The sequence below is a fragment of the Pyrus communis genome, chromosome 16, assembly GCF_963583255.1.
Source record: "Pyrus communis chromosome 16, drPyrComm1.1, whole genome shotgun sequence".
NCBI lineage: Eukaryota > Viridiplantae > Streptophyta > Magnoliopsida > Rosales > Rosaceae > Pyrus > Pyrus communis.
The window spans coordinates 12,957,394-12,978,835 of record NC_084818.1 but is presented as its reverse complement, the minus strand read 5'-3'; the positions used below and the strand labels follow the sequence as shown (position 1 = coordinate 12,978,835).

Below are 21,442 nucleotides of genomic sequence, written 5' to 3'. Positions count from 1 at the left end.
GGTCGGGATTTCCGGGTTCGGACATCTTCAAAGGACACTGCTTCGTTTACATGACTACGTGACGTTGTTTCATGACACATACGTTATAATTCAAATTGTTTATTACTAATCATCATTAAAGACCATTTTTAGATTATTTCATGCCAAGACTGTATTCATATGGATCAAACAAGTTAGATGATGTTATTACCTGTTAGTGTAATCGTCGATTTGTTCGACATATGAATATAGCTAAAAGGTCTTGAAATAAATTAATTTCTAGAAATGATAAAGATAATGAATGGTTGGTTAAAGCATTTGGAGATATTTTAACATATAATTCGGATCATGTCATGTGAGGAGAGATGTTCATTTTTTAAAAAAAGAAGGATAATTGATGCCGAGTCACGGAGAGATATTAAAAAGAATCCCAGTTGTACCAAGAATCCCCTCAAATTGGCATGGCATCAAAACAAAAGGCCAAACTGAAAACACGATATCTGATCCTTAGAATCTCCGAGTGTCGTCACACCGGTAAGCAAACAATTTATTGGAGAAGCAGAAACAGAAGCCGCTTTCATCACTCTCCAGTTAATTTCATCACTTTCTAGGTAACACAACAGGTTGATTGATTTCTACAGATACTGATCACTGCAAAGATTGAGACTTCTCCAATGGAATCCATGGCAGAAGCAGACCCAGAACCACCACCGCCACCACTATCCGACCTTATCCTCTCCCTAGAACAAGCAACCCTCATGGCCTACCTTGCACCGCCGACCCCACCCACCTTCTCCACATCTACTCCTCCCTCCACCGAGCCCACCACCACCTCTCCAATTTTCTCTCCACACCCAAATTCCCCCAGCCCCAGCGGCAGAACTCCCTCTCCTCCGCCACCGGCAACGAGACCATGCAAGTCGGCGACTGCGACGATGACTGTGATGGCTTTGGAGAGGGAAATTCTGGGCCCACAATTGACATTGTTGAGGATTAGATGAGGGATTGCTTCATCAAGAACAAGCGACCCAAAAGACGGCTTTCTCCTTCTGCGGCCACCCTGGCGGAGGAGAGGCGGCTTAACGGTGATGGGTTTGTGGGCAGTGTGAAGGGTTTTGACCCTCAGGGCTCAAAGGAGAGGGCTTTGGAGCTTGTGTACCAGTTTCATGGGTGAGTTGGGAGGAAACAGAGCAAAAACAGAGGAGTTGTCTTGCATTTTGCACTGCGATGAATGCGATGAATCCGACGATTCGCAAGGACATGAATACAGTGAGTTTTTTGTTGTATTGTTTTTTCTAATTTATGGTTTTGTTTATGTCATGGAATGGAAATGTATGACATTGTGGGTTTGATGATTATGGATTTTCATCGATTTATAGAAACATTATTAGTAGTAATATGTTGAATGAGAAAATTGTTCTTCTTGTTCATATATGTGCAAAAAATTTAATTGGGGGCAACCTTCTTGCGGGTCTTATAACAAACACGACGACAAGAGTGATAATATTTTTTGTCAACTTCATAATATTACAGCATTTTGCATTGCAAACCATAATTATCAGTCAAAAACTGCTTGAAACAAGTTCGCGAACGATTTCTTCTTTTACTAGGAACAGTATTTGGAAATTTTCCAGCTTGCTGTATATATTGTTGTGTTCACGATTGAGTGAAATATGCTGTAAGCCTGCAGCTCATGTGCTAGAGAAGGCTTGCTATCTATGTTGTTATACTTTAAACTCAAACTATGCAAACGAGATCATCCCTGGATAGCTCTTCTTATCTTGACTGCCAACCAATCGCAACAATAAATTAGCAGAACATACTTGAGTCTTGACCAACATTTCCCCAAGCATTTTCAATCATCATCGGAGTGCACTTGTTCTGAACCGCAACATCTTGGATATCCGATTAAGTGCAGAATGAATTGTGTCAATACCTTAATCCCTAATTGATCATGCTATATGTCATCTACACATGGGAAAGAATCCAAATGATAACTCATGTATTGTTGGAGAATGACTACTCAAACCCTAGTCCTTACTACTGTGTGCTAGATACCTGATAAGGTTGAGACTGCAATGGTTCTTCCCCTTGTTTCATGTCAGGAACAGTTTTATTTTACCTTTTTGCCATCAAATTGTTTTCTATCTTTTTTGCCATTGAATCTTGCGTTTGGAAATCGAACAATCATCGAAGAGAAGCCTTGAGTGAGGAAATTGGGGGTTAAGTGTGGAGATTGCTTCAGCTTAAACTTAACAAAAGAAGCATCAACCTCCACCAGAAGAAAAAAATTCAGTTCAATCTCTAGTACTAGTGGTTCATCAATAATTATTAAAGTTTTGACTGAATTGTTCTTTGATGTTGTCAGCCCATTCAAACGAAAGAATTGTTAGACTTTCTTCCCTTGTTTTAACTCAATTGAATTCCTCTCTTTTCTGTTATAAGAAACAAAAAACATACACAATGGTAATTCTCCTTGTTTCCACCTCTCTTCATAAAAATTTCAAGGCTTCTTTCATATCCTTAGGGGGGCATCAGTACAACCGATAAGCGTATATCCTCCTTCCTCGAACAAGGTAACCATCCCTGCCTTACTGTATCTATCACTGTCTTCCTTTGACTAATATGTGTACACACACTATTGTTACAGTTACGTTATTAGTCTGATTATTTATGTAAAGAATAGTCTAGCATATAGGCTTTTCTTCAGGTCGTCTCTGCTAAAGCACTAAAACTATTTTCTAATCTGATGCTGCAGTGTCAAGTAAGATTCAGGTAGGGAAGTAGTTATCCAGTAATAAGGTCATTGTAAAGTTTTCGTATGCTAAGCCAGGTTACCATTTATAAACTTGTGCCATTTAGTTTTTGTATTTTGCACTGAAGAAAGAAAGTTTAGTGCCCAGAGCATATGTAGCCAGACCGGACGTAAAGGGTCAAGGTCTCTCGGTGCCAGGCACCATGTAGTTATTTGCTAACTTCAACTATAATGGATTTTTGTATTGTTTGGCCTTTCAAAAAATTTCATCATGTAGAACAAGTGTTTGGTTGAAAGACTAATTATATTTCTCATTTTTCATGTAGTTTCACCTTGCAGTCAAGGTATGCAATTCAAGCCTTTCGAATTAGAAATTAACACGTGGAATAGCTATGCCCCAGTTGATGAACTACAGGCTAAAGGGTTTTCTACCCCTACCGATTGAGGAAGGTGAGTAAAACTTTGTTTCTCAGTGTTATATTGTTCTTGTTGTTTGCATCGGCAAAACCAATCAGATTCTTTCTGACTATAAATTTTTATGGGTTACTATTGTTTAGTCTTGCATCATCAATGAAGTATGTTTTCTTGTTAAATTATGAATTGGGTGTTCGTTATAGTAATTCTTCATCATATCTGAAACTTCAAAAACACAAAAACATAATCTTGAATTCTGTATATGAACTTCAGTTGGAACGATCCTCTTACTCGTCAAATGAGTCTTACAACAAAACACAAAACACAAAGCACAAAACATAAACATTTTGGGGCACGTTTGCTAAACATTTTGTTTTTTAGCTGAAATAGAGAAGATATTGGAGAAATGACAGGGAGAAAAACATGTGATCCCCTTTGGCCCATCCAAGCATTTCCATATGTTCCCTTCACTGAAAAGATACAATTACTGCAGCTAAATTCAAAATGAAAAGTCTTCTCAAAAAAAAAAAAAAAAAAAAAAAAAAAAAATCAAAATGAAAAGTCATTTAACATTTCTATTTAACTTGTAAAAAATGATTCTGAATATATTCCCATGCTATCACCATTCAAAATAGCTTTACGTACGCAAGAACACATGCATATACTATGAATAATGGTTAGTATCGAAAACTTCTTTTGACTTTAAAATTACTTTGAAAGGCAAACAAAGCGGGTTTTCTCAAATTTCCATATAAATAGCGTTTTTTAATTTACTTTGAAGAGATAAATTAAGGGAGTTTTAACCAAACACTCCCGATACTGTTCACTTTAACGAAAAACCAAAGTAAATCCTGGTACCATTCACTTACAACACCTTTTTGTCCTTTTCGTTAAAACTCAAAGTTTTTAAGCCATTTTCATTAGTTTTCTTATAAATTAAGCCATGGAAACAGTTTTTAGTGGGAGACTTGTGGTGCTAATGTTACGTACTATCACTGTGCATGTTCTATTCTATCAATACTAATGATTGTGGAAGCTGATGATCTTCTCTTCATTTCTCTTCACATCATTCCCCAATTCTCTTTTCACTTGCTTCTAATTCTAGTGAAGACTTTAAAGTTACAAGTGTTATCCCCACATCGTTCATGATATTTAGTCAAATTCCCGACAACACGAAAGAAAAATTTGGGTTAGGCAGAATTAGGATACTCCTGTCCGAGAATTGGTTCATTGTCATGAATAGATATTCTTGTTTCTGGGAAAGGAAGCGAGATTTCAAATGCCTCACAAAATGTAAATGCCACATATGTCTTCCATGTGGTAAATGATGCATACAATAACCTTATACAGAGTTATGTTGCTGCAGATTTTAGGCAGATTGGTAACCCTCTCGGTGATCATGACATAGGGCTATTTAGCATTATTTATGGCTTATTGGGTCATGATGTTCTTGCATCCTTGCAATCTAATCTTTTTGAAAATGCCATAGCAGATCCTGAGTTCTGGACCTGGTTAGCCATGGCGCATGCACTCGGGACAGCATATCTTGGAACTGAGAAAAGAATTATGGAGAAATCAAACAAGTAGGTTTTGGGGTGTTAGTAGTTTCAAGTGATACATCAATATTTAATGTACTTTTAGGGCAAGTAGATGTTGGTGGCGGCCAATGTTGGGAGTTCTAGGGCCGTTATCTGTTGTAAAAATGGTATGCTTAGACCATCTCCAACCTTGACCTATAACCTATTTTCCCCCTTATATTCCCGGCCCCCGCGGCTCCCCCGGGGGGCAATCCAACCAAACCCAAGCTTAAAATTGGACCTAAAACCTAAAACAAAGCCAGATTTAGCCCAGGATTAGTGGAACTGGCCCACCATATATGTATATTTTATTTAGTGTGATATTTATAAATTCATTGAAACCAACAGTTAAAATCTAATTTGATGAAATTCAAAGGTAAAAACAAAAATTTAACGGTCCAAATTTAAATCTAACGGCTAAAGTAATTAAAAAAAAACTTTTATGTGTTTCATATTTTTTCATAGTGTTTAACGAGTTTCATGGTGTCTGTTAATGATTTTTCAGTATTTGTCAGAATCTAAATATTTTTAGGTTAAAATGTTCATAAAATTAAATTAGGATAATCTACATAATTTTTTCTTTTAAAAAAGTTACTTTAAGAAAAAAATTAGCCAAAGTTCATTCTTTAATAATCTGGGCTAAAATTTTAGGCCAAAAGGGTTGAAGTAGAAAAATTGTTTCTGGGCCAAAAAATTTTAGGTTTTAGGCCAAGGGTTGGAGATGGTTGTAAGAAAGTGTCATAAACAAGAAGGGGTGTGATATCCACACACCCCATTTTACTTCTCACACACCTTTTGAATTTTCAGTCGTTGGATCGGATGAATTGAAGAAGATCAACAGACATAAATTATCAAGGAGTGTGTGAGAAGTAAAATGAGATGTGTGGATAGCACACCCCAACAAGAAAGGTGGTTCTTTTAGGGCATCATGATTAACAAGGGTGTTCGGTGTTACACACATGAAGAAATATATCAGTTGTGATTCTCACGGGGTTGTGGAGACGATAGATGATGAAATAGAGTTCCTTGTGTTGGCATACGGAAGTGATGTCCAACCAAAAAGTTGTGGATTCCGTCATACAAATAAAGATTGTGCATAAAGCAGCAGAGTACCTTACACAAGAGGCACAGAATATGACGAGCTATGATCGCCATGCTGGTATTTCTTCTATGATTGTAAGATTTTGGTGATTATTTACAAATCTGTCATTGGGTATTTGCGGGCTTGCCATTCTGAACTAAGCACACGCGTCTATCATCTGGGTGCGTTTTACTTCCATCTTCTCTGTCACACTCAGCCTCTCTATAACCCTTTCTCTTTCACTCTTTTTCAGACTCTGCATCTCTCTCGACCCTCACCGTCTTCACCTTCTCCGTAAAACCCAGGGGCCGAGAGGCCTGAGTCCACATCACAACTCGCCACTCCGGCAGCCTCAATTCCATCAAACAACTACTAGCTCCTGGACCTCCCTCTTTCTCTTCTCTGTAAACACCGAGGCGCACCAGCGCCCCCATTTTCCGGCGAAACATCACCACAGAACCACCACCATTCACTCCGTTCTACTCAGGACACACAGGCGAAGGCCTTTCACTGCGCAGTCAGTTCTAAAATGTCTGGTCTTGCCGTGATGGGTTATCGGGTTCTTGCGTCGGGTCGTTCAAACGGGGCATTCAGGTATTGTATTTATTTGATTAATTAATTAACTATTTATTGATTATATGTTTTGATTTCTTTTGGGTTTTTTTATTTTTTATTTTTGTATATTTCTGTTTTTCTTTAATTAGTCTGAAATTTGGATTTTTAAGTTTTGCATTCATGCAACTTTAGGCCTCTGGGTTTGTTGTTTTAGAGCTAAAGAAGACAATTTAAATATAATTTGAATCATTGACGTGATCACCGCTTCTGACCTGGGTAAGCCACCCTTAGAGCAGCTCCAGCGGGAGCAACTGCTCGAGGGACAGGCCGTGGAACAGTGCCTGATTGCCAGAGGGAGGAAGTCCAGCGTTGGCTGGCGAGCGAGCCCGAGCAAGCCCGAGCTCCAGGCCGGTGGATTCCTGCTAGCCCGAGTGCCCGAGGGCTGTCTGACGTGGGCTGACGTCGTCGTCCTCTTCTTCGTCATCGTCGTCCTCTTCTTCGTCATCGTCGTCATCTTCTTCGTCATCGTCGTCCTCTTCGCCCTCATCCGCGTCGCCGTCCTCGTCGGCGTCCTCCTCTTCTTCGTGTACGCTGTCGTCGGATTTGGACTCGGACTCGGACAAATTTGCAGAGAAAATCTCCTCTTCTTCGGACAAATTTGTCGTCGGCGTCCTCCTCTTCTTCGTCTTCTTCGTCCTCCTCTTCTTTTTCCTCCACAACTTCCTCCGTAGCCTTCATCCTCTCAAAGCTCACACAAATTTGCAGAGAAAATCTCCTCTTTGTATTCTTGAGAAAACGAATTGGGATTGGATTTGGGAAAGTGAATGAGACAGAGGGAGGGAGGGACGAGAGAGGAGCTGCCAATTGGGATTGGATTGCAAATAAAATTATTTTATAAATAAATAAAATACTAATATTTTATTACCAATTACCGGGGCTATTCAAGTGCAACGGTGGAGATACAAAAGGTGATTACTGTTTATTAATGGTAATTACTGTTCATAAGGTGGATTAAATAGTGAATAGCCAGGGGGAAGGGCTCCTACACTGGAAGTGCTCTTACACTCCTCCTTTCTGTTTTCAATTTAGGACTCGAATTCAAGCGTTCATGTCTTTTAGGTTATACATACTTCTTTCGTCCAATCCTCATCACTCTCTCCTCTCTGTCTCTCTCTAAACAATTTCCAATTGGTTTTTACAGAGAGAAAGTGGCAGCAGCAGCAGTGGGGAAGGAAGAAGGACTATTCCTGTTTCTGTGATCATTTCTGCCCTTCAAAGCTCTGGGGTTTGGCTTTGGCTCCGTTAACTGTTGAGGTAATTATTAATCCATACTTTGATTGTAATTTTGGTTTTTTTTTTTTTTTGCATAAGTTGTGTATAATATTGCTTCAATCATTTATTGCGTTCCTTTTATATTATTGAGTATTGAGTTTTTCTGGAAATTGTATAAATTTTATCTTTTATTGAGTATTGTGTTCCTTTTATATCCGTACTCAAATTGCATAATTATTGAGCTTTTGTTTGGTACTTTTACGGCTAACTGTGCTAATTAGTTCATACCCAAAAAGGAGCAGAGAATAATTGTTCTAATCAGTAATTCCCCACTCTAAGAACTTGAGACCTTGGACTGATATGCATTTCTGAGATTTTCTGGTATACTAACAGACCCTGAGATTTTTGTGTCTCCAGAGTTCTCCAGCCAACCACAGACCCCTGGTTGCCGTACTTTCGTTGCACGCAGATCTTCTGGTATACTCACTAAGCATAAATTTAATGGTTTACAGAAACTTTTAATTTATCCGTCCTAAATATCTTCCTTTATTCTTGATGCCATGCTACTTGCTCGACCTTTTCTTGCATCAGTTGTGTCACCTAAAATTAAAATGATATGAAATAGTTTCCCTACATGCTTAATGTTGTGAATGCCGGTGATGTTAGAAATTTAGTGATTGTTGCTCTCTTTAATATATCTGTACTCATGTGTTTTACAGATGCGCTATTCAAAAGAACTGGTTGCTGTTTGGGTGAGAGGCGTATAATTTCATTTAAAAAAGAAGAACTGTTTTGGTTGCTGGTGGTGGTTTATCTATATTTGATTGGTAATTTCAACAATCGACGATTCAATAATATTTTAACTTCCATTTCTATTGTTAGAAGACAACATCTCCATCTCGATTCCGCATGATCAAAATGTATGTTTGGCTAAGACAACCATGCTTTACAGGTAGAGAGGAAGCTGCGATTAGAAACAATGTTGAGCGAGATTTAAGTCTTCATTTGACCAAAAAAAAAAAAAAAAAAAAAAAAAAAAAAGAAAAGAAAAAACTTTGATTAAGATATCTAGATTTGTTATTTTATTCTATTGACAGTTCATTGTTTGATTGGTTTTGTTGATTTCCTCCACTTTTTAACAAATATTCGTTAATCTACCTATTTTATTTGGGTGATAAGTTCACTCTTTTAATCTTAGCTGAAGGAAGATATAGGGCGTGGTTTTGTTAATGGCGGTGGATGATTTGGATGAAAGTAATCTTGGGGATTTTTTTGCTTGCAGTTGTTTAGGCCCGGACTGAAGAAGTTTTGTGGAATGAGATTCTTATCAGATTCTTATACCAAATTGTTTCTCCGTTTATGGCCGGTAATAAACAGTCCAACCAGTAGCTGATAAAATGTCATTGTATATATGCTTTTGATGATTTCTGCTACGATAATGAGGGAATCTAGAGGATCAAGGCCACTCGATCTAAGGTTTGTACTACTCTATCCCTTTCTTTCTCTCTCTGAATTTCTTGAAATTGATGACTCACGTTCTGATTCTTGCTGTGTTTGGGAGCGGAGAAAGCTCTAGATTAGCTTTGATCACTTGATTTTTTTCTTTTTTAGTTCAGCACAGTCAAACTGCATAATCCTACCGTTGGGCTATTTCTAGGGAGGGTTTATGTTTACTTTTGTTAGTCTGTTAACAGTTTGGTATGTCTATCATATTGATGGAACTAATTTGTGAGTTAATTATGGTTTAGATTGTTGAATTTTGAATTAGGAATTCCCTTTGGAAACTGTCACAAGCGATGTGTCTGTTGTGGCTACAGGAATCAAAAGCGAGTGAAAGGTAAAGCTTTTCTCTCCAAACATTCATCGCCAGCAATTCCAGCCAGAGCCAGGTATATCTCTCCTCTTGCTTTCTCTCTACGATGTTCTATCCCAATTTCTCTCAGAAAGTAAGGGTTTTGGTTTGCATTCTTGGATTAGATTTGTATATATTCCATTGCATCTCAGTTTTCTCTGATATAATAGCATAATCTGGCTCTTGGTATTCTAACTTTGCTTTCTTTGCATCAAAATTGTATATGGCTCTTGGTTTTCTTGATCTAATTTTTTATTTTATTTCTATAATTAGATAAATTAAGGTTAAAAAATTCCATTAGTATATGATTATTCGATTCTGATATATCACTTTCCTCCATTTGATGTGATTTTGGATTATTAGGGACTCATGCTTGCCTTCCGAGTTTTCGTTGAAAAAAGGCTTTTAGCTGAGTAATTTACTAATTTGGTTTTGATTATCAGCTAAAGAGAATAGGGGGTTTAATTTGTAATTATTTTGATGTGGTGAAAATTTTTAGATTTTACACATTTTTCCAGTTCAGGATGATAAAAATTTAGGGCTTTGATTTGTTGATGTGATTTCCACGTACTCTGACTTCAAATAGAAATGCAAGGATATATTAAATGTGTTTTTTAGTCTTCATCTATTTGTTTAACCCTTAATGATATGTGAATTGTTGATTGATAATTTGATAATATGTACGCTATTATTGAATCAGAAAAATTAGTTCTTTATTTGTTGGGCTTGGTTGTTTTGGCACGTAAGGTTATGAGGAAGAGGAAAAAGAAAATTTATAGCCTGCCAAGGATGTTTTGGAATACCTTGAGTTGACGTGTCTTTTTCCAGGTTTTAGCGAAGTTTGAGGTTTGATGTGTCTTCCCCATTCCTGCATATTATTTATCAATGAAAGGCTTTCTCTCACTGTGAGCTTCTAATTGTAATCCTTACCTTCAAATTAGAACCTTCCACGATTGAACTTCCACTGTAGAGGCAATCTTTGTACGTGACAATTGCATTGGTGGGCCTTTTTTGCAGCTTCCGGAAATCATTGCTGCTTTAATCTCTTGCGCCCAATTGTTCATCATAGAAAACTCCTAAATACAGTGAGATGCCTTGTAATGTTGTTTTAATGAGTGCACGAGTGCATGATTTACTTTATACGTGACCTTTAAATTGACTTGTATGCTTGAGTCCTTGCTCCCTACAATGATCTTCCCCTGAACTGCTGCCATGCACTTAACCTTTTTACTCTTGCAATTGTCTTTGGCCTTTCTTGATGCATCAGACACCTGGAAAATTGATGTTCCATAAAGATAAGCAATTGTTCCTTTTATTAGTAATTATATGAAGTAGGCATATTATGCAATACAATGTCTACATTCAATTAGTAAATATTGAGTTTATTTTTGTCAAACAGTGGCATTTTGATTCAGGTTTAAGCTTCTTAGTGGCATCATAAGGGTTTCTTTGGGGGGTGCTGATAGGTAATTTGATGGCTTATACATATAAATATTCAACCTATATTGTTAATTGTAAGTAAGAATTGATTCAAGACAATATGAAGCTATCAATGGACTATATGAGTTATCAATGGATTACATTGTTGACCTCCTTCAATTCTATTCCTTTATACATGGTTGAACTGATACCTCCTATTTGTTGATGAGATAGTCTACCAAAAGATTATGGAGTTCAATGTAGGAGAGTACAATTTTTTCATGTGGAGGTATTCCTCATTTTGGTTTAAGGTACTGAAGTCTGAATCAGGAGACGTTTTCTAATTAAGAAAACATCAACAACGTACAAGAGAAAATCAGGTTCTCTTTTGCAATTTACACCACCAAAATATATATAACTTCTTCATCTTTGTACGGATGTCTCTGTAAAAATATATTATTTCCTGCTTTTAATTTTAGTTTTTTGTTTCTCTTTTTGCAGTTTTTCACCTAACAAACAGATTATAAGCAACTTTTTTTCCAATTATTTCTTGCTTTTAATGATCATGAGGTTGTAGATTGAAGTAATAAAAGAGTCAAAACAATATGAAGAAAAAATAGTGGAGACATCTGCAACCGGTTGAACAAAGGTAATTCTTATAGCCACCGAATACTCAGGGGTTCAATCATACAATTTGTTTTATGTTCTTTTAGTGTTTTCAGGCATTCACGTGTTTGCTTATTATAGATGATGTATTTCTGTATTGTACTAATATTTGTCTTAAAAAAAATAATTAGTTTTTCCTCCTTGGTGTTTGCTGATGCGCTTCTCGAGACAGTGTTGGAACATGGAGATGATGGGGATGCAGGGGATGAGGAGGAAATGGCAAAGGAGGAGGACCAAAACGTGTTCTCTGTTAGGATGATTGGTGCCCTGAATGCCAGAAAGTCTGCACTCACCACTCATTAATTATATGGTTTGTTCCTCTGGTTTTTATGGTTTAAATGTATTTAATTTGATGGTGTTTTTGATAAATTGTTGAATATATTTTTAGTTTAGTTATTGATTGTATTGAGTGTGGTTTATGCTTTTGGTATTAAGTAGTTTTTTCGTATCGCTAAACTCCTTTTGCGGTAGAGAAACGTGAGTTCTTCTAAGGTGTCTAAGTGAGTGTCAATCACAGAGTATTGTGTTCGAATATCTGTCCAAACAAAAAATTTCTTTAGAATGAAATAAATGAAACAACTTTTGAGACTCCCTCATTTGAGATGTGTATTGGTTCTGAAAGTATAAGACCAAAAGTTACATTTTCATTCCCATTTACAGAAATACAACTTGCAGAATTAGTGAAAAGTATCAAATGACTAGCATGTGAATTTGTGTATGGTTAAAAATAATCTTATCCTTAAGGAATTGTCATGTTGCTTTGATTAAGTTATACATGGCCATGATAAGGTATTGCTCATCCCCACAAACATTTTGTACATGTGTGGCATTAATATATTTTATTTTCTGATTGAATTTGTTTTGATTCAATGGGGTTGGTGAGCTAAACAGCAAGTGGCTTTCTTTTAGTTTTTGGATAGCTCTTCTGGGTTTTTCTTCATTTTTTTCTGATTGAATTTCATTTGATGCAATGGGAATTTCACTTTCTTTGTGGTTTGTGAATTGAAATACATTATACATGTATCGTGAAATTCATTATTTTGAGTATGTTCTTACCTGACATTTGGAAACTTTGAGTATGTTCTTACCTGACGTTTGTAAGCTTTTAATTAGTTATGAAAGTTAATATATTTAGTCCGTGTTTATAAACGTATGACGTACAATCAGTTTCTTTTCAGTTGGGTTGAAATGATGTTGATTGTGCTGTTATAAAGCTCCTTTTTATAGTTAGGTTGAAAATCATGTTAATAGATTCTTATTTGGTTGGTCCGATCCGTAACAGTCTAACAGATGGATTGTTTTCTTTAAATTAAAATTTGATCCTTTTTTTTTTTTTTTTTTTTTTTGTGTGATATTATAATAGAATCGCTAATTTGTTGAGTATATCTTAGATTCTTGATTGCACCTGCCCGCAACTATTACATTGTCTCTGGACTGGATGGATTTTTATAATTTCTAGGATCCACAGTTGCAATGCTTTTGAAGCATAAAGTAAGGAGGAAGCTACTATTATGGAGCTTCTTTGGCATGGTAAGTTGAAGTTGTGTATCGTTTTTTTTTTCGTTCATGGAATTCATTATCCTGCTAGCTTGGCAATTAGCAGTGTGCACAATTGGTAAAATGTTTGAACAAATGTGTGGAAGTTTGAATTGTACTGATGAAGGTGAATTTTAACAACTTTAACTTAGATTTCTTAATAATTTGATCCGTCTTTCTTTCATTTGTGTTCGACTACTTTACCTTTTTTGTATATAAGTAGACTGTTAATCAAAAGCCACAGAAACTACCTAACTGGAATGTGTCAATCTTTTGTTTCTTTATTTTTGCATGTAGATAGAAAAAAAGACTTTGATCTTTTGTATGTGAATTATATTATGTATGTGAAAGTTTTCCTACCATTTTCCATTTCAAACGTATTAATCTTCTATGACACAATCGTTCATATCTTTTGAACATAATCTTTTATACAAGTTCTAATGTCGCAATGTGTGTTATCTGCATTGGTGCATTTGTGGGTCTGATTCCGTTCGTACCGCCTTTTTAGTGCACCATTGATGCATTCGAGTCATCAAGTTTTATAATGTATATGCATGCATCAGTCATTCCGTTTGGTGAATTCCAAAAAATAACAGCATCTCTGTACACTATTATTCTTTGTACATAGGCAAAAATGAGAGCGTCTCTGTACACTTTTGCTCTTTTGCATGCAGGGCAAATGGAGATGGCAATTGTTGTGGTTCACACACTCCGTCCTTTTTATTTAGAGCAAGTGGAGATGGCTGTTTGAATAAAATGAAGAATTTGGCCAGGTAATTCGGTTTTCCACTAACCGGCATTTGGTTTTTTAAATGTTTATGCAGGGAGGGATGAGTTATATACTCTGATTTCCTTACATTCTCGTTACATGTTACCCAATTTAAAATTGTGACTCACATGAAAGTGGATTTTGACAGGATTTGTGTTTTTTAAATTCTGAATACCAAGGCAGCCCCAATCAATTCTGGAATCATTTTTACAAGTTCCAAAATACAGTATGTATAACTTAATCTCAAATTTATTCATTTCACAAACATTCGCATCATATCCATAGTTTTTTATTGCTCGAACTTCCACACTTCATTTTCCACTATTTTGCATCTGTATAGTAGACTTATCATTTTCCCGATCGCTGGGTGTATGTAAATGGAAAAAGAAATATCAGACACAATTTCGTAAAAAGAAGTTTTCTGTGTTGCTTAGTTAGGTGTGTTGTTCAATTGAGTTACAAGGGACCAATCTTGATTCTTCACTATATGCTTGAAATTTTCAAAAAAGACAACTTAAGAGCTCAAGTCTGAATATCTTTGTTATTTAGTAGTGAATTTGTAGCACAGTGGAAATATGTGGAATGATGTTTCTGCCTTTCAGTTCTAATTGGCGATCTGCTGCCAATTTAAACCTTTTCAGGGTGTTCGCCACCGGAGGTTACGCAGGTGTGCAAACGGTCACACAGTGGAACTTGGATTACACAAAGCACAGCGAGCAGGGTGATAGGTATATTTTCTCACCTTTACCATTTTAGGATTTAGATTAGTGATAAATTAATTTGAATCATGTGGCGTGATATTTCCACTGTGTTACAGACTATGGTTATGATAAATTAATTCGAATCATGTGGCATGATATTAACATAACTAGCTACCTTTGTTGTGGTTTTGTCGATCATACCCAAGGGAGACTTTTCAATTTTTTGGTTTGAACATCTGTGCTTGACTAGCTCTGCTCAAACAAGAACGGAACTTTTTTTTTGTTTGGTTTTTTGTGAACTGCTAAAACAGGTGCCTAGCCTGCAGGACATATATTTTGCCATCGTAATTGCAGTGGCAAAATAAGTGTGAGCTGCATGTTGCTTCTGTTTCTTCTCTTTCATATGGAAACATGGGTTCTGCATATTTTTGGCTTTGAACATTTGTGCTTGGAAAATTAGCTACTTGAACAAGTATTGAACACTTTCTATGTTTTTTATTAACTGCTGAAATAGGTGCCTGCCCTGCTGGACACATATATTGCCATCTTAACTACAAGGGCAAAATATGTGTGAACTGCATGTTGCTTCTGTTTCTTATGTAAACATAACTTTTTTTGGCAACCATGTCTTTGTGATCAAGAACGTTCAGTTTCTTCCTACTAATTGTGCAGTGTCTTTACATGTCAACTCAGTTGAATGTATATAAAAGTCAAGCTGTTTATCTTATCGACCTCATTCACTCATGTGTCCCTCTGTTCATTCATGATTGTGTTGAATTTGTTCAGGTTAAATGTGTCTTATTTATGCAATTACGCCTGGAACAGTTGGTTCCCTGCCGCAACGCGCGGGCTTATTTTCTAGTTATATTTATTTTAAGGATTTATAAGTACTTGAACTCCATAACCTCTTTTACATAACTAAGCCAATCCAAAAATTCCTCAACTTGGAGGCTCCCTTACCTAGCTACGATGCAGATCGCAAATTTTATCCTTCAAAGTTTTGGGTTTGTTAGGAATGCTTTTGCAGGAAACACTTTTGCTAATAAGTACTTTTGTTTGCATGTTTGTTTGTATGTATGTTTGTTTATTTAAGACAGATATATTTATACTAATGGGTAGAGGATTTCGGTTAACCCTCACATTGAGCAATGTCATCATAGTTTGGTAATGAAACTCGCCGTCCACGAACTATTTGCTCACAAGCATTGATGGAGCCAATGAAGGCCAAGAGGGTCGCATGACCCTTCTTCCTAGTTTTTGTTATATGATTGTATATTTTTACATGAAAATCCTTGAGGATTTGACCCTACTTATAAGTGAAAGAACAATACTATTAGACTGCAGTACTAGGTGGCATAATATTTTCTTAACGTTGAACATACGAGGTACCAAACGAGCCCCTTAATTTCTCCTCATGCTCTTCAATTAAGCTCAAGGAGCTTCACGAACTGTAAACTGGCCGAGAAGAATAACAAACTTTCAATCTGAGTGCATCAGCCGATTGGTTGTGAGTAGAAATAATATATATCACAATGATAGATCATGATACGTGACCACATTATTATTTAATAAAAAAGGTAAGAATCGATTTCAACATGTTTAGTGTTAAGCATGATCATTGTTTAGAGGCTAATCGAACTAATATTGTTTTACATGTGGAAAAATTGCGTGTTAAAGTAGCAAACCCATCATTGATGTTTATAGTGTGCTAATTTTTGAAAGTTTTTTTTTTATTTCTTTTATGAAAAGGGGGTTAGCACGACAGTCCATTCTTTCAATAGATGGGAAGACTTGTAGAGGTATACAAGCCTACCCCTAACCACCAGTGATTCACCAACGCTAATAATTTTGAAGCAGTTTATTAGCCTGTTTATATTGAGTTGATACCTTATTTGCTTGAGGAGAAATTTTGTGGTCCGGAAACCAGACCACATTTCCCACAGCTAGGGTTGGTTCGGTTCGAGATACCAAACCGATACTTGAATACCGAAAATCAAACTAAAAACTTTCAGGATGAAATTTTCAAAATCGAAACTGAACCAAAATTTTAGTTTCTTGAAATTTAGTGATACAAAAATTATTTCGATTTTTCGGTTTGGGATCAGGAATGGGCCTTTAGGTCCAATTTTTGGGCTTTCTAATTTGATCTAGATTTGGGTTGAAATTTGGTTTGCCCAATTTTGGGGCCTTTTGAATGTGTAACTTATCTTAGTTTGGTTAGCCTAATTTGATTCATACCAATTTGGTTCGCCCGATTCATACCAATTCATGCCAATTTTGTCAGTCCAATTCATACCAATTTTATTTATCACCACATTTCTTTGCACAATTTATAATTTTATAGTAACAAACTACAAGCAAATCATGTTCATTAGTATCAATGCATCATTACTAATTACCATCTTTATACTAACAACTACTACTTAAATTAAACATGCAACCAAAATGAAATAAGTTAAGTTACAAACACAAAAGTAAAAAATTAAGTTACAAACCGAAATTCTAAATGAATTTAAAATTAGTTAAAACTTGAAAGCTCAAGTTCATGAAGATTGAGAGGAGTTTCGAGAAAGAGAATCAGAGATAGGTGTGGATGTGGTGTGGGTGGACTGCGTATTGGGCGACGAAGTTAGGGGAGGAGGAGAGCTTGAGTCTTTTGGCTTTGGGCAGAGGAGTCAAAAGAGACAGACAGTTGAGGTCGAGAGAGAGAAAAGGGTTTAATTTTATTGAAAGGTTGATTAAATCTCAACCAAGCCTAGCGGGCTATAATAATTAAAATTATATATATATATATATATATATATATATCGTATTTCGTATATCGTATATCGTATTTTGTATTGAAATTTTCGGTATTGGTTTGGTTTCGGGTACCGAAGTTTTGGTATTGTCAATTCGGGATTTGTTTGGTTTCGGTACGGGTTCGGTCGGTTTCAAAATTTTCAGTATTTTTTCTAGAATGCCTACAACCAGAGATACAAAAACCACCCCATACCTACTACATATTCCTCTTACAAACACCCTACTCCGGCTCCTGCAAAAAAAAAATCTCTCCTGTACCAGTAGAGGAGCTGTGTATGGACTACCCATGGCCTTCTTCCCGAGAAATTTTTTGTTGTGCCCGGAATATGGATAATACATCACGTGTCGTCATATAAATAGTGAGAAATTTTATTTTTTAAGTTGTTAATTTTTTAACACAAGTATCTCACTACTGTAAGAACTATATCACATATCATTGATATGCCAACTAAATCACCAACACTCCAAGAATCAAACTAAATAACAAAGCTATAAACTTGAACAAAAATTGTCAAGAACATACCTGCAGAACTCGAATTGGAAGAAGTCATAGCAGCTTCACAACCAAGCAATCTTCTCCTCTTTAGCAAAACTAGAAAGCTCTTTGAATAATAGGTATTCAACACAAGATGAGCAGCAATCCTGGCAAGAGTAGTGATTAAGGTTATATACAACATTAATCCAACTCATTCTCCTATTAGAATTAGCGTTGAACTCTAAAACATAACCTTATCATATTATAAGTGTACAAAATCAATCAGCGCAGAATCTAAATCCTTTTCACGATGGAACATTGAAAGTACTTATAATCATAGGATTCAATCGAGCATATTATCAAGATTTTTTCAGTCAATAATTCAATCAATATTATAGTTATTCTTCAATTACGTTTCATAATCATACTCCAACATTCTCCCACTTGAGTATGAAAACGCAATGATTAACTAATTGAATCATGGAAGTGATCACTAAGTCTAAGAATAAGGCTCTCAATTTCGTATTCAAACTCACCTAGGCAATTCAAAATATGGAACTCTGGAACTTTATCTGCACAATCTCAGATTTCATCCAAGAATCACAACATATCCAAATTTGCATTTTGTAACTATATGAATCAACAATCACGGTAATGCCAATACTCATTACTCCCGCTAATTTATGTCAATTTTAACCCAATCACAGTTAAAATATCAGGAAACAACCAAAACAACAACCATTCAAAAACAAAACTGTACTCTAAATAGTTCCAAAGTATACCTCAATAAAATCACAAACTGATTTACTAGCAAACTCAAACTATTCTTATTTCAATACTAGCTTTCTGAAACAACCAATCACTAAAACGGATAAATTGAATATTGAGGAAAACCAAAATAAAAGTCAAGTTGGAAAACTAGCTAAATAAAGATACCAGCTTGTCACAACTAACTGAACTTGAGAAATCTTCAATTGTAGCAACATATAAACACTGCAGCCTTAAAATAATCCCAAACCTGATCACTGCTTACTCCCATTTATCAAAAGATTCTAACACTCCCATTCTAGCAACATGTGCCTTAAACACATTATTTGGCAAGGCTTTAGTAAGAGGATCAACAATCATCTTTTCAGTAGACAAATATAGAATTTCGATCTCTCTTTTCTTCACCATTTCTCTGACTTTAAGAAACTTCAGATCCATTAGTCTTGAAGCTGAAGTTCTCTTAGGGATGTGCTATCCACACACCCTAAATTACTTCTCACACACCCCTTGTTAATTTTTGTTCGTTGATCTTCTTAATTCATCCGATTCAACGACCGAAAATTAGAAGGGTGTGTGAGAAGTAAAATGGGGTGTGTGGATATCACACCCCTTCTCTGATTGTTCTTGGAGAAAAACACATCAGCATTATTGTCACAAAACATCTTTAAAGGCCTTTTAACTGAGTCAACAATTCTCATCTCAGCAACAAAATTTCTCAACTATACTGCCTGTTTCATTCCTTCAAAACACACAACGAATTCAGCCTCCATTGTAGAAGTAGACACTATTGCTTGTTTAGCACTTTTCTAGGAGATAGCACCACCATTTAGCATAAAGATGTAACCCCCAAACCCCAATTGATTTCCTCTCATCTACATCCCTAACAAGATCTGAATCTGTAAACCCAATCAACTCCAAAGTATCATCTCTTCCATTAACTAACTGATAAGTTCTCTGCATATACCTCAACACTTTCTTTGCAGCCACCCAATGAGATTCTCCTGGATTTGATTGAAACCTACCTAACATTCCAACAATGAATGCTAAGTTAGGCCATGTGCAAATGTTGGCATACATAATGCTTCCAACTAATGAAGCATAAGGCTTCATCTTCATTAACTTGACTTCATTCTCATTCATTGGACACTGATCTCTAGAAAACTTGTCACCTTTATTAACTGGAACATCCGCCTTATTACATTTCTCCATATTGAATCTATTCAATACCCTTTCAATGTAGCCCTTTTGATACAACCCCATAAGCTTTTTCTTTCTATCTCTTGTTATTTCAATCCCCAGAACATAATGTGCTTCCCCTAAATCCTTCATTTCACAATTAGTACTCAAAACAGTCTTGGTCTCTTTAAGCAATTGTATGTCACAACTTGCAAGCAGAATATCATCAACATACAAAACTAGAAAAATAAACTTCGATCCTTTGTGTTTTAAATAGATGCAATCATCCATCTGGTTTTGTTAAGAACCATAAATCGATTTATTCCGTTTGTAGACCATATTCTTTTTCCCCCTTTTAACAAATTCGGGAGGTTGCACCATGTATATGTCATCCTCTAGATCACCATTCAAAAAGACAGTTTTAACATCCATCTGGTGTAGCTCCAGATCAAAATGAGATGTCAAAGCCATGATGATCTTCATAGAATCTTTGGAAGAAACAGGTGAAAACGTGTCCTTGCAATGAATCCCCTCTTTTTGAGTGAAGCCTTTGGCTACTAACTAAGCCTTGTATCTCTCTATTCTCCCTGCTACATCCCTTTTAGTTTGTAAACCCATTTGCAACCGATTGGTTTAACATTTGAAATAGAGTTCACAAGTGTCCATAACTTATTCTTGGACATGGAATCCAACTCTTGTTCCATAATGCAACTTGAGGACATTGAATTGCTTGTCAGTAGGTAACTGGATCATCTATGTCACCTATGTTTTATTCTGCCTCTTGGAGATAGACCTAATTAGCTGAAATGGCTGGTTTCTTGACTCTACTTGACTTCCTCAAATTTAATTGATCATTGACTTGACATGTAACTCTCTCTATATGAGAACTTTGAGTGATTAGGGATATATCTTGTGCACATGAAGCATTCTTATGTTTATTTTGCATTTCAGCACCTATTTCATGTGTCATCTCTTCATCAAAATCATCTACCTCTGTATGAGTTCTTGGTAGCACTGAGATATGATTGTAGTCCATTGGAATTGAGGCATCGAGTTGTTCTGATTCTTCAAACTCAAAAGTGCCATGAACCAAGTCTGATACATCTTGATCTTCTAAGAAACTGCATTATGAGTCTCTTGAATTCTTGTATGTGCTTGAGGACAATAAAACTTAAAACCCTTAGATTTCTTTGAATATCCCACAAAGTAGCATGAACTGGTTCCAGAATCGAGCTTCCTTTCATTTGGATTGTAAAACCTAGCTTCTGCTTTGCAACCCCACATATGGAAATGATGAAAATTTGGTATTCTTCCAGTCTATAACTCAAAAGGTGTTTTTGGCACTAACTTTGTAGGCACTCAGTTCAACATATAGTTAGATGTCCTCAATGCTTCTCCCCACAGAAAACCAGGTAACTTTGACCTTGAAATGAGACTTCTGACCATTCCCATCAAAGTTTGGTTTCTGCTCTCAGCCACTCCATCCTGTTGGGGTGTGCCTGAAGTTGTATACTGGGCCACAATAAATTACTGCTTAAGAAACTGTGCAAAGGACCCTTTTGTTGTCCTACCTCTGTGTGTCTGCCAAAATATTCCGCTCCCCTATCTGATCTAACAATCTTAATCACAAGGTTTAATTGTTTTT

General features: G+C 36.2%; 1 protein-coding gene across 15 annotated transcripts; it reads left to right on the top strand.

The window, feature by feature from the left end:
• The first annotated feature begins 386 nt into the window (after positions 1-386).
• On the top strand, positions 387-15,715 carry LOC137719623 (uncharacterized). 15 transcript variants are annotated; one of them, XR_011066422.1, is made up of 17 exons: positions 406-1,248; positions 3,061-3,184; positions 4,641-4,731; positions 5,691-5,884; positions 6,060-6,400; positions 7,563-7,675; positions 8,051-8,110; positions 8,353-8,460; positions 8,916-9,109; positions 9,245-9,522; positions 10,314-10,390; positions 10,503-11,553; positions 11,743-11,880; positions 12,962-13,100; positions 13,781-13,879; positions 14,517-14,603; positions 15,091-15,715. XR_011066422.1 is itself a non-coding variant. In XM_068458655.1 (14 exons), exons 3-6 carry the CDS (start codon positions 3,127-3,129, stop codon positions 9,024-9,026), a joined length of 342 nt encoding a protein of 113 aa, XP_068314756.1. In that variant the 5' UTR covers positions 387-513; positions 621-1,248; positions 3,061-3,126; the 3' UTR covers positions 9,027-9,109; positions 9,245-9,522; positions 10,314-10,390; positions 10,503-11,553; positions 11,743-11,880; positions 12,962-13,100; positions 13,781-13,879; positions 14,517-14,603; positions 15,091-15,715. The 15 variants fall into 15 exon arrangements, 12 of the variants coding, with proteins under 12 accessions (XP_068314756.1, XP_068314760.1, XP_068314762.1 ...); XR_011066421.1 differs by adding an exon at positions 6,554-6,637 and having other exon boundaries at positions 4,641-5,884; XR_011066420.1 differs by having other exon boundaries at positions 4,641-5,884.
• Positions 15,716-21,442: the final 5,727 nt, after the last annotated feature.

Excerpts from the sequence above, each read along its gene's own strand:
- LOC137719623 (XM_068458655.1), top strand. The coding sequence starts at position 3,127 with ATGCCCCAGTTGATGAACTACAGGCTAAAGGGTTTTCTACCCCTACCG. Across the intron at positions 3,185-7,562 it reads ACCCCTACCGATTGAGGAAG|AGAGAAAGTGGCAGCAGCAG; the intron begins GTGAGTAAAACT and ends TGGTTTTTACAG. Across the intron at positions 7,676-8,050 it reads TGGCTCCGTTAACTGTTGAG|AGTTCTCCAGCCAACCACAG; the intron begins GTAATTATTAAT and ends TTGTGTCTCCAG.